Here is an 11,543-nt window from a genome sequence, read left to right as displayed (position 1 = left end):
CATGTGTGCATTTGTACACAAACTGTATGTGTGACTTTGTACTCAGCACTCTGCTCTTCCGCTCTGTTCGCACCAGCAGATCTATATGGAATATTTGAGTTTCTTTAAAGGCAGCGTCTGTTTCTCTGTTCAGTTTCAGAAGTTAAAACTCGTTGTAGAGTTCAGTCAGGCCTGGTTAGGGCTATAAAATGATAGTGGCTATCACTGCAGAGTATACATGTATTCAGTATGTATTTAGACTTTATTGAGTTCAGTATGTCTTCTGAGATTTAGTTTAGCTTTTCATTGTTGTGTATTGTTTCTCACCCACCAATTTGAGCGTCTTCATTTTGTTTTGGCTTTACACTTCCCAAGCACTTTATTAGGAACAACTGTACACCTGGTTATTCATGTAATCATCCAATCAGCCAATCATGTGGCAGCAGTGCAGTGCATGAAATCCTGCAGATACGCGTCAGGAGCTTCAGTTCATGTTCACATCAAACATCGGAATGGGGAAAAAATGTGATCTCAGTGACTTTGACCATTGCCCGATTGTTGGTGCCAGAGGGGCTGGTGTGAGTATTGTTTGGAGAACTGCTGATCTCCTGGGATTTTCACTCACAACTGTCTCCAAAGTTTTTACTCACAGTAGCAGTTCTTCAGATGGAAACACACTGCTGATGAGAGAGGTCTAAGAAGAATGGCCCGACTGGTCAGAGCTGACAGAAAGACCTGAACAAAGATTACAAAACCTGCCTAACAGCACCTCTAAACCCCACTAAGTAACAAGTCCAGTATCTTAGTCCTCATAAAACCACAACTTTTTGTACAACAGCTCACATTTACTCCAATCTTTTCAGTTTTTCCTCTGGTCTGTGGATTTAGAAGTAGATTTGTAAAGTCCTGGCATGAATTTAATGCTCAAATTGAAATATTTTTAAGCCATTCAGGGGCAGTATATTTCCTAAAATGTCAAAATATTCCTAATAAAGCGAGGCTGCTTTTGCTCGCAAGGCCACTTGTAGTAGTTAATAATACTAAAACAATACTAAATACTAAAACAGTGTAACAATAGCATGAGTCAAGACGAGGCATAGATTCAGTGAACTGACTCAGTTATGCAATGATATGCACCATCTACCACTTCAATTAGCTAATATTAACCTCCATAATCTTGCCCCTGTTTGTTCCCCTCATGCATTGTCATTAAATTGGAGCCACAGAGGGAAGCATGTGTTTCTCATGAAGATAATTACCCAACGATCTTTGAAGACCCTAGAAGGTGGTTTAACAACACCTAACTCTGTCCTGAAGGTATTTCCAGTCTCAGACTCCTTTAACCATCTGGATGGAAAAATGCTGCACAATTAAAAGAAGTTGTAACTGTATGTTATTTCCAAATCATATCACATTACAACACTTTTTTTTAAATTTTAGAGTGACTGGATGATATTCTAATACAGCCTACTGAGTCAAATATTCAAACCCAAGACTGTGTTTTAATGGCAGTCCATCAAAGAGCGATATATTAGTGTGCAGTGTAATATATACTGATTTTGCAAACACTCAGCCTGACATAATTTGGCATCTTTGGAAACTCAAAGTTTGGCTGCATTGGGATAGTTTGTTGCTTTGATGGTAGTACAGCAACAAAAGTGAGGCTTTTATTTTTACAGGGTGACCAATCAACATTAACCTCTTCAGCAAATAACTACGGTCTGCACTTTGGCTCTGGACCCTCCCCCCATCAATAGTCAAAGAATCTCTTATGTGAGATTATATAATGTCCTACCATGCGTTTTCACAACGTTTGGCTTCATGTGTGTACCCTCCTTCAGTCTTGTAAATCTCCTTCCCCCCCGGCTACCACAGATCCACTGACCCTCTCCCCTTCTCCTTCCTCAGTTAATGTTCTCCCCCTCCTGCCATGCATCCCGTCCATCATTTTTTTAGTTTTGAGCATACCACAGAAGCCTCTTGTGGTTGCCATATGTGTGTGTGAGTGTGTGTGCATATGTGAAGGAGGGGTCAGTGCTGGAGGAGGGGTTTTGAGTCCCTCAGCTCACCTGAATAATACCTTCTTTGTGAGCTTCAGCCTTATAAAGTCAAACTCGGATGCCTTCTACCCTTCTACCGTAACCTTCTGTGCGGACACATACATACATATCAGCCCGTACCTACGCCCATCCATCACTGACACACTGCCATGAGAGCCATGATGAGAGTGTTGCTGCTGGTTCTGGCAGCAACTGCTTGTGTGTCAAATGCTCAGACCAACAACAGCAGCAATGACAACAAGCAGCAGCAGCAGCAGCAACAACGAAGCATCTGGGATGAGCCCATCAAATTTACTACCAAGACCAAGGATTCCTGTACCATGGTGGTGTCCGGAGCCGGGGACTATACTCGACTGCGTGTCTCCTGCAAAGGTCCCAGCCAGGGCCAGACCCCAGGACGCTCCTACTACTGCGACTTCCAGGGAAAACCCAACCTCTGCCGTGCCTACAACCTCAACCCTCGCCACTACTTCACCCAGATGATGTGGGAGTTGAGGAAGCTGAGCCATGCCTGTCAGGGACCCAAAATCTACCGCCCACAGATGTGCAAGAAATACCCTGATGAGGCCCAGATGACCTTCCTGGCCTCCTGGCCCAAGAACACCACCCCTAAGCCTTCCAAGCCTATGCAGGAGCCACGTAAACCGGCGGTCCCAACCCAGACCAAGCCTGTCACGACTCCTAAATCTGTCAAGCCCCAGCCTCAGCAGCCCATCAAGCCCCAGCCAGGCAAGGGCCCCCAGACCAAGAAAACTACCCCCAAGCCAGGAAAGACCACTACTCGTCCCACAGAGCAGCCTGACTCCAAAGCCTCCCGCATTGCCTCCGAGTACTGCTGGAAGAGCTTCCATGGCGTCTGCACCTACGTCATCAGCTGGTTCCAAAACTGAGATGATACTCAGAAACAGGTGAGCGATGGAAAAATGACAAATAGGACAAATAGGAAAAGAAAAGACAGAAGTTACAAAAGAAGTTTAGCAAGCGGTAGATTAAAAAAGGTAGAATAAAGACAGCTGAAAAGACAAATATTTGTGTTTTGCGTTGGTGCATTAATTAAACAGAGAATGACTGTAAAGCCAGAATACAATATACAATCACCATAGATATTTCTAATGGGAAACTGTCTGTAAAATCAACTCAAACAAAGTCTAGTTTATGGAGTATTATGTCTCTGTGCAGCCTGCCCGTTCACAAAAGAAACAAACTTTAACTTCAATTAATTTCATAAATCCGACATTTTTCTTGTTTAAGGTTGGAAACAGCAGCGATGGACCCAGTCAGAAATCTTCTCGTCTATCTTAGACCCCTCCAGGATCTCTCCGGGAACCTCTGGAGTCACCTTTTTTGACTGAGCCAAAATGTACAACCTACACTTGTGTATGGTTAGCAGACGACTGCTTGTGCTGTCATGTGGTGTACGTAATTTTTAAATCTGTAAAACACACAGCAAGGCAAAGGGAAAAATGGCAGGCATGTGATTCTGTTTGTATATGATGTAAAATTCCCTCCTTGTAAGACACATAAATGTTTGAACAACATTTATCATATGAGAATAAAGTCAAAGTGGTAACACCTCCTCTTCTCCTGTGTCGTTGTGTTTCTTCTACTGAGCTGAAACAAGCAGCGAGTTGTCACACTCGCTATTCAAAGGACTCCTTGTTTCTTTTCATCGCCGGCTGTAACAACATGTCTGCTGCCTGGCTGAGGAAGTTGTTAAGGTACAGACACAGACTGCAGTAAAGATAATAGAGTTCGGCCACAGAGGGCGTCTGAGCAGAGCTAAACACATCTTTGTATGAGCTGGTGAATCGAGTCTTAAGAGCTACCGTGCGCAGGAACAGAGGAGGTCTGTGTGGAGGTCAAAGCCAAAGAGCGGCTGCAGCACCGGTGTGGTTAACACACACTCAAACACAAACACGCACTTGTGGATGATGAAGAACGATACAAATCACTTTTACTGGCGTCAGTCACTATAGCCACTTTTTGAATTATTTAAACCCTCAGCAGGAGTTCATGCTGTGCTGTCACATTGTTAAAACACACAGAACTACATTTCAATTACAACTACAATTATAGTGGTGATTTGAAAGTTTCTGAAGAAATGTTAGGTTGTGTATAAAATTGAGTGCATGTTGAAGTAGAGGAGCTGACACCTAAACTCTCCATGAATGGTGCATAAGAAGATGTAAAATACATGTACATCCAAATAATCACTTTTATTCAAATGCAATAACCCACTTAGTAACTTAAACTGCAACAAAACAAAACAATACATGAGTATAACTTGAAGAATGAGAGCAGACCTCCACTAAGGTCCAACAGTCTCCCAGCTTTACTGTTTATTGCACATTCAATATTTTACTGGATGGATGATAGAAACAAGATTTCTCAGTTTAGCCTGATGGTGGTGCTAGAGGAAAGGTCAATTTTTGTTAAGATTTATTTTGTACATTACATTATTTTCCTTGGGTTTATTGAGAGAATTGGAATAATTGAAATAATGTAACTACAATACAGAGACAATGCATATATAATACATTCTGTTCATTAAGATTCACAACTACATTATTCACTTTGCTCGTAAAGTTAGTGATGGTTGAGATTGGCGGAGTAATATGATGTAAGGCAGTAAGGTGATGTATGACAGTGGTGGTCAGTGTTCTGTTGTCCTACAGTGGGAGTGGACATTAAAAAGTGGATCAAGTCTTAGCAGACAGTTGCTGGTTCAACTCCTGACCGACCCGACTCTTTCCTTCATGTCATTCCCCTCTCTCTACCCCCTTTCCTGTCAGTCTCCACTGTACTATAATAAAGGCACAAAAGCCCCAAAAAATGATAATACAAAAAAAAAAAAGTGGATCAAGTTAGCTAGATGAAGCTGTCCCCGTGTTGTTTTCCACCCACGACCCAAAATGTATATTGATTTGGTAAGAACTAAGTTTATCGTTAATGCTATGAGTAGCCAGCGTTACACTTGGACTGCAGTTGAAAAGTCAAATTAATCTCCTTTTTTAAGCACTTTTCCTAGAACATCATGAGGTTGAGGAAAGATGTGAACAAGAGTTCATAAGGACTGAGCAAAAGACGACTGAGAGAATCCGACTGAACTTTTTTTTTTATGCCTCTGCACCGGCGACAGGCATCTTGTTTTCGGGTTGTCCGTATCGTGTCCCATTCTCATGGAATCCATAGCTCAGTAACGCCTTGATGGAACTTCTTCAAATTTGATTGAAAATGATTAAGTTTTGGTAGCTAAAGGTCAAAGGTCAAGGTGATATCTTAGTAACACCTTGAAGGATTTTCTTTAAATTTGATACAAACATTCACTTGGACTCAAGGATGATTGATTAGATTTTAATGGTGAAAGGTCAAAGGTCAAGGTCAGTGTGACCTCACAAAACACTTTTTAGCCATTACTCAGGACTTCACACAGCAATTATGACAAGATTTCACACAAATGGTTAATATTTTATATGACTCTGGATAAACAGGGATCTAATCTGACTGTTATATCAACTGACTTAGTTTAGGCGTTCAGAATAAACAAGAGATACTGAGTAACTGTAGATAAAACCTTTTTCCTACTCTACATAGAAGAATGAGAAGAATTAAATGAAGCTAAATTTAAATGTATTGCAAGACATGTATGGGTTCGTGTGGTCATTCACAGGATCAGTGCACATCTTCATCAGTCAGTAACCTCTGGAAACCACAAGGTGGTGCGGCTGAGCAGAGAGGAAACAATCTGTTGCCCTGAAGAGCTTCATACTTCTCTCTCTCTCTCTCTCTCTCTCTCTCTCTCTCTCTCTCTCTCTCGCTCTCTCTCTCTCTCCCTCCTTCTGTCTCTTGTGTCCTCTTAATGGCAGCTATATGTACACACACACACAGCTTCCCTGCCACTGTTTACCTACAGCAAATCCCCTACTACTATTTCCAACACAGTGACTCACACTGATAAATTGTTGTAACTTGCAAGCTTATTGGACCTGTGCCCATATGAGCCTTATATGGTTCCTTCCTTGTTATCACAAAGTCTTTGCTCAGACCTGCAAATGCTGCATCATTACAGGTGTGAAACGTGATGACAGGATGGGGTGAATTTACTAATTTACCCTCATAGAATCCAGTCATGTGTAGGAGATACTCAGGTCAGACTCATAGCACGAAAACACTACAATACATTTGCAATATTAAATGAGATTTCCTTTACAATTGCATAGTTTATCGTTAAGGTCCTTCCAATAGGTATGCAAAGGCTAACAAGAGACTCAAGTCTACATTTTGGTTTGTGTTGCATGGAGGGTTTCCATCTGGACTCCGGTGAAGCACACTCTACACACTTCCTATTTTCTTGCAACAAGATGCTATTTGCATAAACCTACATTCCTTTATCTCTGTTCTTCCAAACATGCAGCTTCTCTGTCTTTTGTCTGCAAAAATCCTTGGTTTTTCAATATCTGAGTTCTACTAGAGGTAGACTTTCACTTAGCTTTGAACAAAACCCCTGTGTGATTCAACTTTTCACAGAGTGGTTAATGAAACACTATGAGAAAATACATCTAGGTGTGTTAACCTTTTTCAGAGAAGACATTTTGACTTGTCCTAGCAGCAAAAGAACAGGCGCAATTAATAACATTAATGGTTGCTCTGTTGCATTAAGTGTCCCACTAAGTCCTGCCAGCAAACCAGTATGAACAACAGTAAATACTGGAACACCTGAGTGGACTGGAGTCATCGCTGGTGTTTTTAGTTACACTGTGTTTGACAAGTGATTAAAAAATCACCTATTTTATTTCTAGTAACGCTAAAGATCGCAAACATTTCTTTGAAAAACAGTTTTTAAGCTTTGAATTACTGATATTTTCAGTGATTCAAATGACATACTGCAGAGTTTGAGTTCGAGCTGTTTTTGTGTCTGTAAATAGTAAACCAATATTTTGTCAAGCTTTGTAAATGTCGTTTACAGATGCTCAGAGCCCAGTGTAATGCCTTCAGTCAACAGTTGAAAACCCAAATATATTCATTTAGTGTCTGTATAATATTTTATGATGATTATGAATCTAAAACCATACTTCCAAACAGGTGGATATAAAGCATGAGAGGGAAAGAAAAAGTTGCCTATTAATTTTCTGTCAATCAACTAATCGTTGCATAGACAGAACTTACATTTTTCTCATGTGTTGGTGAAAAAGTTGAGACTGAAAGGTTATTCTTTAAAAAGGACAATCTGTTGGGTGATACAAACAAAAGCTCGAGAACAGACGCTAAATGGACTAGTGGTTCAATCTTATCATATGTGTAATGTGTAAAACTGACATATAGGGCCTATATGGATATAATGTAGCCTAATGGTAGAGACTGGAAACCCGTCAATATAATTGTGTTAAAAGTTCACAGTTCATACTTTTCCTTACAGCAGATTGCACAGCTGACCATTAATATGAACTATTCCAAGAGGTAGGCATACTGTGTGTGTGTGTGTGTGTGTGTGTGTGTGTGTGTGTGCTGTGAGGTTGGGTTATAATGTGGTAGCCTGTCTTGTTAAAATTGTTTAGAATAGCTCCCCACAGTGTGTGAAGACAGCAAATCCATCATCAGTTTTAGTTTATGGTCTCTTTGATCTTCAGTTGAGCTTCTGTAGAGGGCGGGACACGTCAGGTCAGGACAGAGCAAACACAAAAACCACGCCAAGATTTTTCTCAATGGATGTGTGTGTGTGTGTGTGTGTGTGTGTGTGTGTGTGTGTGTGTGTGTGTGTGTGTGTGTGTTTTGGGGCGTGGTGCCGCAGCATCTATGTATGAAAGCCATGTGTGGGACCACAGACAGCCACAAAAAGAAGCTTTACGCACACCAACACTTGTCATTTTCGGTAAGTAAGACCCAATATATTTGACTTTCTTGCATGTATTGTCTGTATAGCTGGTGTACTGTACTGTGGCCTCCTCACTTTTCACAGCAGTCTGTGGATTTGTAGCAGTTTTATGTGCATCCCTTTATATGCGTATTTTCCAGGTTTGAATCTTTGCTGGAAAATCCTTTAATAATTGTTGCAAAATGACAACAGAAAAAAACTTTTGTTTTGCTGGATGCCGCCTTTATTTTCTTTGAGCACCCAACAACTCATTTTAAACTGTTTTCTACCCCCTGTGTCCTTTCAGTGAGTAAACTGTTTTCTAAAAGGCGACATGTTGCTGCTGAGGACGGTCGCTCCCTGGCTGCTGTTGGCTTTCCTCGGGCAGCAGGTCCCTCTGTCCTCCGGTGCGCGCAATAAGACCCGTGGAGCGGACAGGACCGTGATCCCAGGCCCCGGCAGAGCGCAGAGGAGCGGGACCGAGGGCGCAGCGACCGGCCGGGGGAGGTTCTCCCTCAAGAACGGGATGCAGTGCAGGTGGGGGGCGAGAGGCACCGGGGACCCGGTGAGGCTGTCGGTCAAATGTGAGAGCCCGATGACGGGGATCACCGACGTGAAGTGCGAGTACACAGCCAGACCCCGGAGCTGCCCGGGCTACGTGTCCGACCCCACAGGCTTCTGGAAACAAGTGGCCCGCGCGTTCAAGAGGCTGCAAGGCAGCGTGTGCAGGGACGAGCGCGCACTCGTGAAGGCGGGCATGTGTAAGCGCGCACCCCGGGACGCGCACTTCAAGCTGGACATCCACAGCTCCGTGGTGTCCACCGAGTCCGGAGGCGCGGAGCCCACCCCGCCGCCCCACTCCACGTCCGCCGGGCCCACCGCCTGCACACGGGCCGCGGACCACAGGAAGAAGGCGGAAGAGTACTGCAGCAGCTCATGGGCCAGCGTGTGCTCCTTCTTTTTCTCCATGCTGCAGGGTAACGACTGCTAGCTCCACACCCCACGAAGGGACGCGGACTTGATCGGACTCAATGCGGGATTCATATTAGGCACATGTTTGATTTTGAATGAATAATCTTCTATCCAATCAGCGCTCTTCAGTTATCACATACACCAAGATTTAGTCGTGCAGGTCTGCTTATTTATCAGGTGTTTATTTTATATACACACATGATTCTAAATCTGAAGTGAAGATTTCATTTCCATTCAGTTTTGTAATTTATCACCAGTTGTGGGAAGTAGCTAAATTCAGTTACTCAGGTAGAACATTTTTGAGGTATTTGCAGGCCCACTTCACTGCAGTATTTCAGTGTTATGCTACTTTAAACCTCTACTCATCTTCATTTAGGTAAATCTTATTCTCCACTACAAGTATCTGTCAGCTGTAGTTCTTATTCATAATAATGTTAAAAAAAAAATCAGATTAAAGTGTTCATCCAAAATATGTAACGAGATTGCAAAATATGATTTAAATCTATAGATATAGATTTAACTATGCAACAGTATACAAAGCAGACAAAATTAGCCCCACACATTAAAACTCTGCCCACACATCAATGTTACAGTAGCCTAAAGATTTTATATAATCTGGCTTTAGACTAATCAGTGAATCAACGATATCACTGAGTGTGTTCTATGTTCTCAAGTCAAACAGTCAGCGCCCAAACCCTAACCACTCCATGTGTCTTTCAAGTTTACATGTGACTAACTGCCTGGAGTCAGGGGCTTGTTTACAATGTCAAAAAAAAAAACAAAAAACTGAAATGGTTTCAAAGTTTTGAATCTGACGTAATGTCTGATTTGTAGACAGGTAAGATTAAGTCAAGTTTTAAAAGTGCGTTGTTTTTTTATTCAAGTAAAGAACCTGATTGCCATCACTGTTTATCACATAGCACTGATGATTTATGATTAAAGTGGAGTGGTACTTTCTTCTACCTCTGGTCAATATTATCATTCAGCCACTAATATCATAGAAGCACCACTGTATTTATGCACCAAATATTTTCTATTTATAAAATGTCTTCTGTTGTCTTGAACAATAGGAAACATGTGACCTTTAACGGGGTCTGTATGAACACCCCTATAACATAAGACATGTACATCAGGATTGTAAATGTGAAAATATACCCATTTTTATCACCTCTTTTTCTCTTATTTTTGAGTCCTAAAAATGTATTTTCCAAAAACAGATTGTTTCCAACCAATACAAATCAACTTGTTGTAAGAAAGTTTCCATAACTGAGTGTCATTTTTCTTCATTTCAACACAGAAATCAACCTTATTATATCTCCTCTCAAGATACTAACATGAATATTCTTTCTGACAGATTAAACTATTAATGAACTGCACTACCTTGGCTGACATACCCTCAGGTTAAAGTACCACATACTTGTGATGAAATACTCTTTATTTTTCATAGCGACACAGCATCCAAAGTCTCTAATTACTGTCTGAGTGAGAGCAGCCGGATGCATTAGGAGCCATTTCCATATAGCAAGACTGGAAGTAAAGACTCCTATGATCCAGCTGTGTATGTCAGAGCAGTGTGTGTGTCCGTGTGTAATCCCTGAACAAGTGCAACCCCAGATGTGGATTTTTATGTTTTCCTGTCTGCTCTTGACCTTTCGTCACCTCTGACCCGCTGCTCTTTGTCCCCTCAGACACACCCTTAAAAAGCCGACTGGAGAGTAATTTCCACCTTTTAACGGAAGTCCGCTCTCTTTGATGGCACAAAAGAGATTTTTGTAGACGCATTGTTTTATTGACTCCTTCTCACGAGCTCGATGACACATTCCATCACCACCACACACTCAGGGAGGAAGTAGTTAGAGGTTAGAGGTCAAGGGTGAAGAAGGAAATGAGGATACCATCCAAAGGTCTGCACTGTAAACATCTTCTTCACCTTTACGAGTCATGTGAGTTTATTTCTTTTATCTCAGGGCTCCAGCAGGCTTTGAGCAGAAGAAGATACACCAATGGGATAATGTAGGATAATTGGTTTAGACAGAGAGTGGAAGAACTGCAGAGCTATAAATCAGAGTCCGTATAGAATCCAGGTTTCTGCTTTTCAGTTCTAAGAGTTTGGCTCTTGCTTTTGGATTGTGGTATTAGTGACATGTTTTGCCCATGATGGTAGGTTGTGTGTGTATGTGTGTAATTGACTGGCTCTATCATTAGGCCGTGCCAATTCTGTACTGTATATCATTAACATCACAGGAGGCATGCACTGTGCTTCACAGAAGATAAACATCAGAGTGGAAAAGGGAATCACTTGATTCTGGTGTTTGTGTGACTCATGTATTATTATCTTCATCATTACTGTAAATGAGGGTTTGGGGGTGTTTTGAAATTGTAGGTGTCACAGAAGCTGGACTGAAGGTTAAGTGTTCAAATGACAAAAGGAAAATCAAGTGTTCGTGGTCTTGCTTGGTTAGTTAACACCACCGGCCAAATTTATTGTCAGAGTTCAGTAGATCTGCAAACAAATTCAACAAAAGCAGATCAGATGTAGATTCCTAATTTCCTAAATTCTAACAATGGTAGAAAAAGCACTTAAGTAAAAGTAGCAATACCGCAATGCAAGTCAAAGCTGTCATGATTCCTATGTATTTTCAACTGAATCCAACGGCAGAAAGGTGTAAAGAGAGGAGGCT

The 11,543-nt window shown here is 41.7% G+C and overlaps 2 protein-coding genes across 2 annotated transcripts; both read left to right on the top strand.

The window, feature by feature from the left end:
* The first annotated feature begins 2,100 nt into the window (after positions 1–2,100).
* Positions 2,101–3,429, top strand: fgfbp2b (fibroblast growth factor binding protein 2b). The gene is made up of 2 exons (XM_071505601.1): positions 2,101–2,947; positions 3,291–3,429. Exon 1 carries the CDS (start codon positions 2,189–2,191, stop codon positions 2,927–2,929), a length of 741 nt encoding a protein of 246 aa, XP_071361702.1. The 5' UTR covers positions 2,101–2,188; the 3' UTR covers positions 2,930–2,947; positions 3,291–3,429.
* Positions 3,430–7,836: 4,407 nt separating this feature from the next.
* Positions 7,837–10,128, top strand: fgfbp1b (fibroblast growth factor binding protein 1b). Its single transcript, XM_071505608.1, has 2 exons — positions 7,837–7,908; positions 8,198–10,128. The coding sequence occupies exon 2, from the start codon at positions 8,225–8,227 to the stop codon at positions 8,879–8,881; it is 657 nt and encodes a 218-aa protein (XP_071361709.1). The 5' UTR covers positions 7,837–7,908; positions 8,198–8,224; the 3' UTR covers positions 8,882–10,128.
* The last annotated feature ends 1,415 nt before the right edge of the window (positions 10,129–11,543 follow it).

Source organism: Trachinotus anak, unplaced genomic scaffold (assembly GCF_046630095.1).
Source record: "Trachinotus anak isolate AG129_WGS33_773 ecotype Australia unplaced genomic scaffold, CSIRO_AGI_Tana_v1 ptg000019l, whole genome shotgun sequence".
NCBI lineage: Eukaryota > Metazoa > Chordata > Actinopteri > Carangiformes > Carangidae > Trachinotus > Trachinotus anak.
This window is presented reverse-complemented; position numbering and strand designations above follow the sequence as displayed.

Coding starts and splice junctions, on each gene's coding strand:
- fgfbp2b (XM_071505601.1), top strand. CDS start 2,189: ATGAGAGCCATGATGAGAGTGTTGCTGCTGGTTCTGGCAGCAACTGCT.
- fgfbp1b (XM_071505608.1), top strand. CDS start 8,225: ATGTTGCTGCTGAGGACGGTCGCTCCCTGGCTGCTGTTGGCTTTCCTC.